The sequence below is a fragment of the Leptodactylus fuscus genome, chromosome 7 (genome assembly GCF_031893055.1).
Source record: "Leptodactylus fuscus isolate aLepFus1 chromosome 7, aLepFus1.hap2, whole genome shotgun sequence".
Classification (NCBI taxonomy): Eukaryota; Metazoa; Chordata; class Amphibia; order Anura; family Leptodactylidae; genus Leptodactylus; species Leptodactylus fuscus.
In genome coordinates this window covers 95,099,650-95,114,221 of record NC_134271.1, presented here as the reverse complement: position 1 = coordinate 95,114,221, position 14,572 = coordinate 95,099,650, and the positions used below count along the sequence as shown (strand labels likewise).

Below are 14,572 nucleotides of genomic sequence, written 5' to 3'. Positions count from 1 at the left end.
ATTGACCTGTATTATAAACATTTTCACATTACTGTTACACAGTAATATATGTATATATACATAAAATTAGTGTGGTGGTGTTCAAAATTTCTACATCTTTTAAATCTGCTATGCACATTGTTTTTGGTGACATTCAAACATACTATATTTATTTGAGAATATAGAAAATGTTATTGTTCTTTTTGCTTTTATATAGGTTCATAGGGATGCAAATAAAAATCTCCCATGAGCAGCGGCAGCGATCAGGTTCTCGGTGTTTCAGCACGGATGTGTGCATGGGTCAGACAGAGCTTCTGGAGTGTCTCTTCCCTAGTGACTCCCAGAATGTTCCTCCTCAGTACACAGAGGTAAAGGTTCCTATAGTAATAGTTACACTTACATATTTGTATTATTAGACTTGACGTTTAGTATCATACTTTGCACCTGCAAGGCATGTCACAAGGGAGAATCTCAGGTCATGCACTCTTGTTAAATAGGGGGACCTGTGGCCAAGTACAAAATACTATACACACATACACATGATGATTTTTGTGCTCCTGATCGAGGTGACATATTTATTTTTAACATCTGTCCACCCTTTCAAGAGACGTGGTCCCTGGAAGCTTATATGTAAATTAGTTCTAATTCTCCAAGTGGGCGGGTACCCTTTATTTTCTAAACTTTTATATTCACTATTGGTGATTGATAGCTACTTTACATATACCGTAAGCTTCTGGGAGCCATGTCTTTGGAAGATCTGGACATAGTTTAAAGGGATTCTACCATTAAAACCTTTTTTTTGTGGATAAGACATTGGAATCGCCTTTAGAAAGGCTATTCATCTCTTACCTTTAGACGTAGTCTCCGCCGCGCCGTAACTTAGAAATACCGGTATGCAAATGAGTTCTCCCACAGCGATGGGGGCGGGCCCCAGCACTCAAACAGCGATGAGGGCGTCCCCACCGCTGCCAGAGAAGGGTCTCCAAGTGCCGCCTCCTTCTTCGTCTGCTGCGTCATGTTCAAAGTCTTCTTCCGGCGCAGGCTTGTAACCTAGCAGAGTAGACTGCACAGGCCACGGGAAAATGTCCGCTAACAATACTGTGCAAGTGGCCATTTACCTGTGCAGTCTGCTCTGCTCTGCTAGAAGTTACGAGCCTGCGCCGGAAGAAGACTGAACATGACGCGGTGGACGAAGAAGGAGGCGGCGCTTGGAGACACTTCTCTCTGGCCCGCCCCATCGCTGCGGGAGAACTCATTTGCATACTGGTAAAAACTGGTATTTCTGAGGAACGGCGCGGCGGAGACCACGTCTAAAGGTAAGAGACGAATGGCCTTTCTAAAGGCTATTCCGACGTCTTATCCACAAAAAAAAAGTTTTAATGGTAGAATCCCTTTAAAAATAAAAATGCCAAATTGATCAGGAGCACAATGAGAATCAAGTAATGTATGACATTTAGTATGCCTAACTTCAGAAATTGTGTAATACCATCCTGATGAAGAGACTATAGAGTCTCGAAAGCTCGATATGTCATCAAAATTTTTTTTAAGTTAGCCATTAAAAAAGGTATCAACTACTGAGGACTTCTCTCAAAAAATTTCTTTTTATTTTGTACCTGTGACGGATCCACTTTAAAGTGTCCCCCTTGTAGTGAGTTATGCAGCTTTCTCATCTTGTATCAGTTAAGCTCTATTCAGATCCATTTTTTTTTCTTTATTTTGAAACACTCATCATTTAATGGAAACTGATCTGCCCAATGGATGCTTCACGTGATATGAATGAAGCCTAGTTTTTAGAATCTCTGCTTGCGTTTAGTGAATGGGCAGTGGCTTCAAGAGTGAAATCCTGTTTTGATCTTGTACTGTGCCTTGCATCTCTGTAAACAGCACTAGATCAGGAGGAGTGTTCAGCCTCTAAATGTATTCACTAGTACATTTCATTTGCTGACAGTAAATTGAGATCTTGAAGGCTGCAGTAAAATGAACTCAAGGTATGTTAGAAAGTTGCAGAACTTTTCATTCTATCCTGAATAATCTGTTTGTTTTTGCTGCTTCATTGCATTGCTATATAGTTCCATGACATCAGCTACAAAAAACGCTTTAATAATTCATATATTCAGCACATAATCCTTTTTGTTTTGTGTGTTGTTTTTTTCCCAGCTGCTGAAATTTATTACGGATACAGACCCTGACTGCCCATCCTCACCATGCATTCACTTACAATACAAGCATTCAGAAAACCGAGGAGCGCAGGTGAATTTTATGCTAACTTGCTGGTTTTTTATGGTATAAATATATCTGCTGTAGCGAATAGTGACTGGCAAGTTGTTTAATAGAAGGGAGGGATAGACAAAGTGACAAAGTGGATGGATGATACTAGTCCTGAGATAACAGCAGTCAGGAGCATTGCATTGTCACATTGTCACACTGGATTGAATGATACGTAATTTGTTAAAATTAAAGTTATTATTTGCTGAGTGAAGTTAACGTTTGCTACATCTTTATGACAAAAGCAGCAGGACAGCCAGCTATGTGAAAGAGTTGTACAACATTAGAATATAAGTTGAGTTTCAGTTCCTCACTGTTTTCAAAATTTCTGTGAGTGATTAGGACTGGTCTAGATTGCATCCAGTCCCCCAAGACCTGTTCTCATGTCCATGCCCTGTTCCAGTGGTGTAACAATTGTCTTGTGAGCCCGGGTGCAAACTTTTTCTTCAGACCCCAGAGCAGCGCCGCACCTTTTTTTGATTACCTAAGCCAGTCCAGGACAAGCAGTCCTGGACTGACTTAGCACTGAGCGGTGGATTGGGGAGGCCACTGAAGCAGCACTGCTCCAGCAGCCTCCCCTCACGCTCAGGCAGAGAGCAGGTCCTCTCACTGCCTGCGAACGCCGCTTTGCCCCGCCCCCTCGCGCTCCACCACGCCCCCTCCGCTCCGCCCGCTCCTCCCGGGGGAGGGGAGGGTCGGCTTTCTGTAGTTCGTCTTGGGGGGCGAAAGGGGCAGGTTCACCAGTGCCCCAGAGTATAATAATCGGAGGCCCAGGGAAGGTGAATAAAAATAACAAACACTAATACTCACCTTTCCTGGGTATCCTGGCTTTGGCTGTCTACAGAATCTTCAGCATCTTCGGCCATCTTCCTGATGTCTCTGTTGAGGCCTGTGATTGGTCCTCAGCGGTCATGCGGGGGCGCACTGCCATCATTACGCAGCTACACCCCATGTGACCACTGGGGTCTGATCATAAGAATCGGGCACATGACGGAAGACGTTGGAGAAGTGAGTATATATATTATTTTAATTCTCCTTCCCTGGCTAGTATCTACTGAAAAAGGTCCCGGCGACATGCCGGGGTGCTTTTTTATTTACAATTTGTATAGTGGTCGGGGAACCAGGCTTTTCCTGACCGCTGTCATAGTGGTACCAGGCCGGGTCCCGGCCATTTCCAGCTGGCCATGGGCCCTGTACCTTGCCGTGCCCGGTTGTGGTTGCACTTCCTGCGATCACGATCATTAAGCCCCTGCCCTGTTCTGTTCCATGTCTAGCTGATTAAGAGGCACTTCACATTATAGTGTACCAGAGCTTTTCTTGTAACAAGCTTTGTGGCTGTGTCAGCTGGACATGTTCTAGATAGGTCTCTCAATACAAATTACCACTTCTAAACATTGCTACTATTCAGTTTTGCAGCTCAGTCTCTTCCCCTTTAGTGATGTTGTTATTTTCTGCTTTTCCTTTCCAGGGCAGTTCTGGGCGCCTGAGTTCCCTTCCACAGAGGTCGGAGCTGCACATCCAGTTGTCTTCAGCCTCCTGTGAACTTGATATCACTATTGTCGATAGATTAAATTCATTGCTGCAAGTGCAGAAGTTAGGAACTGTGGAAATGATGACCTCACATCTCTTCACATCTTATAACAAACACATTAGTCTGGTGGGTATAACTGTATGTTTGGGATGTGGCCATCTGTTACTGTGCCAAGTATATATTGTTAGTAGTAGTATGGACTTTTTGAGCATACCTATTAGTCACCAATGCCACACTAATGTATTTTACAAGTGATTTCCAAGTAGCTGAATGATAGTGGCCACAGGACTTGGAGCTTCCTGATGCAGAAGATGTGTGAATGTGGAGTGAATCTTTAAATAATTTAGTTTAGTGCATCCTTAAACTGAAGGACTGCAGCAGAAGTGTATTATAGTGCCAGGCGCTGGGTGTCCCCAAGTGCACAACAGCCCCCTCTGTGTCGGCACCAGATCCCCTCCTTAAAGGAGAATTAACATCTTCTAGTGTTATTGCATATCACTTGGATGTGTCTTGCCATTATGATCAATGCAGGTTCCTTGACTCTTTGACTTGTACAGGGAACATCAACAAGTGAATAGAGTTGTTTTATAATGGAAGTCAATGTACAGCTGACCTCACTGAAAAGTTCTTAAACCAGTTTCTACTTGCAAAAAAAACAAAATGGAACCATTATAAATAATTGCTTCCCTTTTTCTGTCGGTGATCATAATTATAAATGTGATTTTGTTTCCAGCACAAAGATTTTCCTGAAGTTCTTCTGGACGACTCTCGATCTCCAGCAAACACAAGGACATCGGTATTGGTTTCTGCACCATCACTCCATCTTGCTGTTCGCTTTCCAATTCCTGACCTCAGATCTGACCAGGAACGTGGTCCTTGGTTCAAGAAATCTCTTCAAAAAGAAGTGTTGCATTTAAATTTTTCCGATATGGAGTTTAAGACTGAGGTCCTTGGCGGGTGCTCCCCGGAACAGTTGAAGCTTGAGTTGACATTTAAAGAGTTAATGGGTAGGCACCTGCAGTAGAGGATCCAATGTGCAGCCCTGTGCCAGCCTGTATTAATGAAAGAGTCTATTGTTTTCTTTTTTTTTTACTCTGTTTATTATCCAGGGGCCTTCCAGGAGGACAGTGATAGCCCACAGATTCAGTTCCTCAAGATAGTGAAGAAAAACAATGAAGTAGATGGAGACATGACCACATCAGACAATTTTGACTGGCCAAGGTTCAAATCATATAATATTGTATTTATTTAACTTTATTTATGTCTGTTAGATTTCGCCATACTCTGTATAAGCCTGGAATTACTTCTAAGGGTAAGTTCAGGCGGGGTTTTTTGTCTGGAACCTGAGGCGGGTGCGCTGCATTGGCATCCAGCCGCGCACTCCGCTCCGGATTAGGCCCAATGAATGGGCCTAGTCTGGAGGAGGGATTGTCTTCAGGCCGAATCGCGAGGCGAAACTGCCTGAAGAATGAGCATCTCGCTTCTTTTTTTCCGGGAGCTGGAAGAAAAGGCTCCCAGAAAAAAGACCTGAGCAGCTCCCTTTGATTTCAATGGGTGCCGTCTTTTTGGTCAGGATTTTGAGAAGGATACATCCTTAAAATCCCGACCAAAAATCCCTTACCCTTAGGGCTAGTTCACACGGGCATAGAGGGGGCGGATTATGGCACGTAATCCACGTCATAATCAGCCCCCTCACAATGATGGTCTGTGGAGAACGCCACGCTACTTTTTAAAAAGAAGCGGGCTGCCCTTTCTTCAGGCATATTCCGCAGTTCATTGAGCCGCGGTGTCCGCCTCGCGGCAGCAACCTCTGGAGTCGGCCCATTCATTTGAGCCTACTCCAGAGGGGGAAGCTACGACTGTATGAAGCCGCAACAGTCGTGGCAGGCGGATTTTGGCCCGAGAGTGACGCGGCTCCCTGTGTCACTCTCTGTGCCAAAATCCGCCTTTACGCTCCATGTGTGAACTAACTCTTAGTGAAAATTTACTCCACTGCCCTCCTTAAAAGGAGTTATGTTGATACTATTTTTTTTTTTTTTAAACTTCTTGCCATGTTTTTTTTTTGTGTTGAACATCAGGCTTCTGGGCTGATCGTAAACCTAATCAGTACCTTCCTCCCTCCTGTGTTCAGTGGTATTACATACATAGGGGAGCTGACAGATTGCATCATTATAATAGTAAAGCCAGCCACCCTATACATGCAATACCATTGGACACAAAGAGGAGGGTTCTGGGTGCTCACCATGTGACTTAAAAGCCTAATGTTCAACATATAGAAACCTGGACAGAGAGTGTGTAAAAAGTAGTCCCCAGGTAAACCCTGTAATGGGAATGTTAACCTTTTGTACATCATTTTACGTATTACATATAGAATTAATCGCCATAAAGTTGAGTCACTGTATTACTTATCTTGTACTGATCATGAGTTACAGCCTGCAGTATATTCCAGGGCTATACTCTCCATTCTGCTGATAGAGGCTCTTTGTACATACATTTATCCTGCACTGATTGTGAGTTACAGACTGTTATAAACTCCAGAGCTGCGCTCACTATTCTTCTGAATGGGAATAGGCTTGTTTACAGTTTCCAATTTATTCTCAATTCTATTTTGTTTTTTGAAAAAGTAACAATCTCTCCATAAACAAGTTTTTTCTCAAAATAGATAGTGCAGCTCTAGAGTATAATACATTCTGTAACTCAGGAATAGTAAAGGATAAGTAATGTATGTACACAGTGGCTCCACCAGCAGAGTAGTGAGTACGACTCTGGAAAATAAAACTGAATATCACTCGGGATAGGAAGGAAGGAAGCAACTCAAGTTTATCAATTGCATTTTGGTGTCAGCTCTCAGTGGGCCCCCCCAACTCACGTATACCAATATTATTACTGGATGGTCACCATATAGTGGTAGATACTGGCTCTACACAGGTTCTGCAGGCCACTTAGTTGAATGCCGCCCAGGAAACACTTAGTGACTTCTCTAACTGTATCTATTCACATTTCCATCTGTCATTGGGACTGACATGACCACTTCTTCCAGCTGTGACTTGTCTGTAAACTTGGCAACACAGACCTCTTTGTCTCCTCACTTTTCCAGGCAACTGACCCACATTGACCTCACCTACATAAAGTCCCCATCATGCTGCTAACCCCAATTATAAAATTTCTATTATAACTTTCCCAGAGTGAATAATACTCCCAAGCGCATGTTTAAATGAGTAATGCCCCTGTATGCTCCTTATTAATAATGCCCCCTGTGTGTCTCTTAATTAAAGGGGTTTGTCAGACCCCCAACTGTTCTCTTACTAATAATCCAGCCTGAGGATTTATCATCCATCAAAATGATCTGGATCCATTTTTAATAACGCTCAAGTGCCACCTTCATTTAATTCCTTTATATTATGCCCCCTGATATTTATAATGGCTCCTTATATAAATGTTCTCCTCTTCTATTCATAATGCATCTGATGACCCCTTATATAAATAGTGCCCCTTATATTCTCAATAGCCCTTTATATAAATGATCCCGCCACCTCATTTTCATAATGCACATAACAACCTTTGATGCCCCTTATAAGGGCCACGCCTGCCAGCAATTCCTTATGAATGGAGACGCTGCCTTTTCTTACGTCTTCCTTAGAAGGCTTTGTGCCCACAAACAGGACATCTGTGTGTCAGCGCAGGAGGCATAATGCTGTGATGTCATTTGCGCCCCCGGAAGCAGTCATCTTATCTGTGGTCGTGGCGCTTTTTAAGCTGTGGCTTACAAACTACAGAGCGGCACATAGCCGCACATAACAGCCCTTTCCTTGGAGCTACTCCTCTGCTGGGTTCTTTGACAGGGGTGAACAGTTTAAAACGCAAAGTACAGTATATCAGATATCTGTAGAAATTTTCGTAATAAAAACCAATATGACAATGTTTTTCTAATAAAATCTTCCTGTGCATTTCTTAAGGATCGTGCTGAGAATCAATCCTGTCGCCGTTCACTCAATCCTCGAGCGAGTTTCTACAGAGGAGGATGATGAAATTGATGGAAGATTTCAGGAGGACGATGAAGGAACTTCCCACTCGCTTAAAGATGTGTGTGATTTCAGACGCCCAGAACCTTCCCCGTTCTCTTCTCGAAGAGTCATGTTTGAAAATGAAGAAGTATGTGAAAGACATCCGTGTGATGCGTTGAATGTGAAGTAGAGGTGTAGTGTGTTGGGGCTTTTTTTGGTGGTGGTGTTCTAACTTACTATATCCATTATTGGTCTAATTGAGTGGAACCCGACCACTGCAACACTTCCACACTTTATGATGTATGGAATCAATGTTCTATAAAAGTCTATGGGACATATAAGGGATATCATTAATATATGCCATAACCTGCTGATAGGCTGGGGCATCTTTGAGACCAACCTATTGGGAAAACAGTGTTCCCTAGAACCCAGCTTCTGAGCGAATGGAGAGGTTACTTAGCGTGTTCACTACTACTTCCCATGCAGCGCTATATGCTATGGTAAGAGCTAATAAGTGGGGATACCGGACAGTTATTGATGGCAGCTTGTGGATAAGCCATAGATATCTGCAGTGATGACAAAGAGATTAACTTTTGTACATGTACTGGGTAAGTGTTTCAGTTGTGTTGAATCAGATTGGACAATCCTTTTTTTTTTTTTTTTACATAGATGGTAATGCCTGGAGATGCCATTGAAATGACTGAATTCCAAGAAAAAGCCATCAGTAATTCTCATTACGTCTTAGAGCTGACTCTGCCCAGTGTTTACCTGATGCTACCAAATAAAGTCTTCTATGAGAAGCTCTACAACAGGTAGGTCAGGTTTGATGGATTGTGATTGTCTCAACCTCTGTCTGGCTTACAACGAACAAATGCCCTTTTAAGTAGACGTTTTCCCATGTCCAAAGGGGTGAATAGCTTTATTGTCTAACTACATTATTATTTCATAAATCCATAGTGCATGTGAAGATTGTTTGGTGTCACAAACCAGCCTGATAACTGAACTGTATTCTCAGATGTGTGAACCGGATTTACCAGCCTTTATGGTATTCCAGGAGACGGACTCTTAGAGTTACAGTTATCTATGATGCTAGGACTCCCTGCTACATATGGTCCTGATTATAGTACAGGATAGTATGCAGTGGGGAAGCATAAATAACTATAATGCTAGAAGTCTGTCTCCGCATAGGATACCAGCTGGTAAATCTGGTTTACACAGTAGCCAAGTCTCACGTCCAAGACTGTTAGCGTTGAAACTAGCTTTACTATCCAGCCTTCTCCAGACAGAAATGACTAATGTTGTAGACCAACTCATTTCTGTCTTTCTCCTCTCCCCCCACATTCATAGACTTCATGGTAAATTCATCTGCTTATGTATAAAGTAGGGACACAATCACTCACTTGTTTTTAGTAAAATATAGTTCAACCTTTTTATTCCCTTCATCTGCTTCATTGATTTATAAAAAATATATTGTTTATGCACTATATAATAGGTATTATGTACCTAGGTATTATTACTTTGAGTTTAAAAAAGTGGTCTAAATTGCAAACTGCAGGATCCATTTCTTCATTAATTTTTCTGATCCCCAGATACGCAGTTTGCAACCTACTCCTAGTTTCACACTTATCATGTAATTCTATCCCAGGTAGTAATACATTCTGGATAACCTTCAATAGCCCACAAGGGATCTGTTCTCTTTTGCTGACAAATAGTTGTTGTGGTGATTGTAAATAATCTTTTCTCCCCACAGAGGCTGCTGTAGAAGCTGTCCTCAGTCTATAAACTTGTGCACAGTCTTCACCACATCCTGTGTTGTCTCCCCAGTGTACAACCTGTTATCCTGCCCTTTGCTAATTACACACTGGAAGAAAGGAGCAGTAGTGTAAATGGAGCCAGGAGCAGTAGGACCTGAACTACATAGATCTTGGGGATTCTCCGTGTGTGTGTGTGTGTGTGTGTGTGTGTGTGTGTGATATATATATATATATATATGATATATATATGTATGTATAATGTATAGTGCAGCAACAAACGGAAACAATACAAAAATAAATAGCAGAAATCCAAAAGCCAGGCCAAAGTGTTGCTGCTGGAGCTGGCTTCTTAAGCCTCCTTGACGAGGAGACTCTCTGCAGCTGAGTCGCTGCCGGAACATAACCAAAGTGTGGACTGGAGGGGGGTGGAATAACAGATCCCACTACCAATCCTACCTGTCATTCCTAAAATTCCAGCCCAATACTTAGCATTTACCAAAATGCTCAGCAGATGAAAGTTGTCTGCAGAGAACAAACATTCCTGGAGTTTTCTCATCTCACCCACCTGAGTAGTCTGGGTGAGATGTACACCCCCTCCATTACCTGACCAGCCATGGTGAGCCTTCTATCTGAAGTAGTTTTTTTTTTTTTTTCTTGTGTGTTTTTGTTTTGTTTTTTTAACAACAATATATGAGGTTTATTTACATTTTTGTAATTCTCTAATAATTCAGAATACTTAACATTCCGGCAACTCTTAAGTCCCATTGATAGCGATTACAGGAATGTTACAGTATTTATGACCATACTTTTTTTGTTTAAGTTGTCCCTATTGCTGAATATGTCTTTCTAGGATAAGCAACGATTTGCTGCTCTGGGAACCCACCGCCCCCTCACCAGTGGAGACCTTTGAGAACTTATCCTATGGAATCGGCCTCTCAGTGGCGAGCCAACTCATTAACACCTTCAGTAAAGACTCCAGTGGAGCATTTAAGTCTACACTTCATTATGGTGAGAATTAACTGTCAGAGGAGCAGAGCTGAAAGACAGGGGCGGACTCATCATAGTGTACCCCCTTATGTCTTAATGCACCAATAATTGTAACCTATGAATTTTTTTGATGCAGTCCCTTGCATGCTGTCGAATAGCAGGAAGCTGTCATTTGTCTTCTACCTTTTGTGTGTCCCTGAAATTGTTCCTTTTTTAGTCCTACTGCATGTTTGTTGTGATTTTCAGAAAAAAAAATGCAGTAAGTCATGACCGCTAATGTTAGGTTCACACTAGCATTCAGGCACTCTGTCCCCCATTCTGCTTAAAATATACGGCAAGCAGAAACACAGCAGACTCCATTATAATCTATGGAGTCTGCGAGTCCCCACTTTTTAATTGGATAGGGTTTCCGTTTTTCAGGTCCCCAAGTGAACCCAAAGAAACGGAAACACGAACTCTAGTTTGAACCTAGTGTAAATTGTGATGGCTGTGCTCTTATTCATTTGGTTTAAAGGGTAGTTTCATCTAATGAAGAGCCATGACACTAGGATTTGTGATCGCTAATGGTCCAACTTTTGGGACCTTCTTCGGACTACTCCAATTGTGCCGCCTTTACTAATATTTCCATGCACTCCAGTTTCTTAGCCACCCACTGTACAGAAAACTGGAGCACAGCCCCTTTCAAGACAATGGAGCTGACTGTATTTTACTTTATAGCCAAATGGATGGTACGCCATTATAAGAGGACTTGGAAGGGGACATGGCTCTATACCAACACTGCATTCCCCTTTTTTTTTGGATTGGTTGTGGTTCTGGAGGGCGACCAATCACAAAAACTGTAGAATAATATCCTAGTGATATGCCATTAAGTTGTAAGATGGGAATGTCAGTTTAACCTTGTGTTTGTAGATGATGACAGCGGTTCAGAAGAAGAAACCTTACAATATGATTACATCCTGGACTCCAACTATCATAATCGAAGAAAGAAAAAACTTGAATGTCCAAACAAACAGTCTCAGAGCTTCCTGTCCGTCCTGGTGAATGTTAACCATGGTCTGGTCTCATTATTTACAGATGTCAAGGTAATATGGCTCTCTTCTAATCGCAGGACTTGGCAATACAGTTAGAAAAGTCCAGTCTGAATGCTCCTTCCATAGTATTTGGGTATTATATGAAATCCAACTATAGTCAGGGCAAGCTATATGTATGTTTTGGTATGTCAGAGGGAGGTTCTCTCTCTCAAAACCCAGAGCAGAAAGCTGCAGCAGACATGTAACCATATAGCCTTGCCTCTAACTATAAGATAAGATAATCCTTTAATAGTCCCACTATTCAGTGTGTTACATCAGCTCAGATATTACAGTAATATATTCAAGAAAGAACACATACAAGCTCATGGCATATAGAAACAGATACTTGGAGTCATAGCAACTAGGAAGAAAAAGAAAGACTTCAGGATCATTTAGTTCTCTGTGCGGAGTGATCTTGGCTTGGCCTGATGTAGATTATACAGCCTGACCGCTGGCTGGGAGGGAGGACCTCCGATAGTGCTTCTTCTAACACTTGGAATGAAGCAGTCTGTCACCGACAGTACTACCCAGTGGTCTCATACCTGGGGAGGGATTTGTTCTCCCGCATGGAGCTCACCACAGACAGTATCCGTCTGTCACCCACCACCTGTACTGGGTCCAGGGGGCTCCCAGGACAGAGCTATCAGCTCCATGTCAGGAGAAATGCTATATGAAAGAGGTTGTCCTTTATGAGACTGTTTCCAACTGTCTGACCAAACAACTGTGGGCAAATCTAGCTTCCCCCAAGTGTCCACTGTAATCTGTCACTAATGTCTAGAGAACCATCTATTGTACTGCACACAATTGTGCTTCTGTCTATGCGACACTAAATGAGGGAGAGGTCAAGATGAGCTGGAAAACTAGACCCAGCTGCAACCCAGGGGTTGGGTACCCGAGATCACACATTGATGGCCCTTCCTACGGAAACCCCCTTTAATATATCAATATTTTCATTGGTCATACTGTAGGAGTTTTTTTTAAGGTTCCTTTTAGTATTTTATGTGGTGATCAGAATAAATACTATGAACCATAACTTGATTTATGTTTGCCATCAGCAGTCAAATGGAAAGTTAATGGAAGGCAAGCATGGAGAGTTTTGGTTGGAATTCAACAGTGGATCTCTCTTCACTGTAACTAAATATGAAGGATTTGAAGACAAGCACTTCTTATGTCTCCATGCTAGCAGTCTGAGTTTATACCATCAAGGTAAAGTCTCACCTACTTTAGGCCTTAACTCATACATTATTATCATACATGTTAATTACTTAACAATTTTACTAACAATTTTGGTAGGTTGTGGGTTTCCTTTACATTTTGCCAAGTGCATCATTTTTCAGAAATCTATCTGACCACTACACCCCAAAACACCCCATTATACAGCTTTATTTATTTTATTTTTTTTATCTCCTTTCATTTTCTTGTTTGGTTTGCCCCATTTCCCCAAGTAGTCCTAACAGTATAAGCATACTCGCTTCTCCTCCACCATTCCCACTGCACAGGGCATCATATCAGGTTACTAAACAGCCCTTTACCAGTAACTTCTGTTCATTGACTTAGCTTGGCTGTTTGACCGCTGAGCATGGGCTATACGCTTCTGTGTAGTGAAATCTACAATAAGGATCCAGTTGTGAAGAGGTCTACTACAACGGTATCAAGAGAATTTTAGGGTATGTTCACACAGTTTTTACAGGTGGATGTTGAGAGAAAATCTGCCTTAAAAATGCCTTCTAAACTCTCCCTTTTGTTACATTGGGAGTCACTAGGATATTTTTACCTTTAGTCATGACCAATCTGTAGGTGAATTTAACCTTGCAAAACCCATTGAAATGAATGGGAGGCAGAAAAAGAGAACCCTGGGCTGGTTGCAAGTCGATTAGACCACCCACTGTTGGACATATCAGGAAGGTGTTGGGTGGGTATTGGGGTAGTCAAAAGCCTTAGATTGAGGTTACTCCTAAGTATTGTAAAAACACATAGATAATAAGAAGCGGCACCACTGTAATTTTCAATAAAAAGGCTTTTTCGGTACTGAACCGACTATAAATAGTCACAGTATAAGGAGTATATTACGGAAACCACGTTGTCAACTAAAAAACTGACCAAGCCTTCTAGGTGGTGCTCTCTGTATATAAAGTCCATAGAATGTAAAGAAAAGTAGAGCAATTATGCCACATTGGACTTGGTCTAGACTGGATCAGGTAACTCATGATCTGATTAATTTCTTATAACTAGGTGAGACTTATTGTTGTGTTTTGTTGGTTTCTAACTTCAGTGTGAATTTATAAAATGTCTGCCAATGATGTTTTGTCATGTCTGCGTACCCTCTATGTTGTATTGTAACCCTAACCCCATTTACAATAAACCCCATTTAAAAATGGCAAAGAATCACACAAAATGCTGCAAGTTCAGAGGTGCAGATGTGCTGAATCCATCCTTATTGTTTACGGAAATGGAGTCGTTTGACGCTCAGCAGACCTCCTCTGCCAGAAACTATAGTCAGAAAAAAACTACTAACCACTAATATATCAATGAACATGGTCCATATTATTGCAGCCCTCCTAAGTACCGTACAGTGGTGTCACACAGGCCTTATATATGTATACTGTTCACTTTAACAGGTGTTTTGGATGGTGTTGTTGATTCATCGGAACTCAGACTGCCAAGCTTGCCCCAGCCACACTGGTTAGAGCCAACCATTTATTCTTCAGGAGAAGATGGATGCCATCGTGCCTCTAGCAACGGTGTGGGAGTGGACACTATGAGCATGCTGACCGTGGCAGTGAAAATCCAGTCTGATAAATCTGACAGTAACACAAAGGTCTCTTCACTTACCTTTATTCCATCTCTGACTTCTGTGTGTAAAAATGAAATACAGGTCTAGTAAATGGCATAAAGGCGGTGTGCTACTTTAGGTATGTACCACACTACAGCACGCCATTCTGTTTGTGTAGCACACGTCATAATACACTTGCAATTGGACGG

The 14,572-nt window shown here is 42.0% G+C and overlaps 1 protein-coding gene across 4 annotated transcripts in view; it reads left to right on the top strand.

The window, feature by feature from the left end:
* The window catches only part of ATG2B (autophagy related 2B), a 72,816-nt gene that overhangs the window by 20,695 nt on the left and 37,549 nt on the right, over positions 1–14,572 (top strand). For 3 of the 4 annotated variants that reach the window (XM_075282568.1, XM_075282567.1, XM_075282566.1), the window contains 11 exons: positions 197–347; positions 2,137–2,229; positions 3,713–3,901; positions 4,509–4,782; positions 4,885–4,996; positions 7,732–7,927; positions 8,449–8,591; positions 10,384–10,541; positions 11,430–11,602; positions 12,646–12,796; positions 14,209–14,408. In XM_075282568.1, the coding sequence (XP_075138669.1) occupies positions 197–347; positions 2,137–2,229; positions 3,713–3,901; positions 4,509–4,782; positions 4,885–4,996; positions 7,732–7,927; positions 8,449–8,591; positions 10,384–10,541; positions 11,430–11,602; positions 12,646–12,796; positions 14,209–14,408 (1,840 nt within the window). The remainder of the gene's footprint in view (positions 1–196; positions 348–2,136; positions 2,230–3,712; positions 3,902–4,508; positions 4,783–4,884; positions 4,997–7,731; positions 7,928–8,448; positions 8,592–10,383; positions 10,542–11,429; positions 11,603–12,645; positions 12,797–14,208; positions 14,409–14,572) is intronic. The other variant, XM_075282569.1, reaches the window with a different exon arrangement.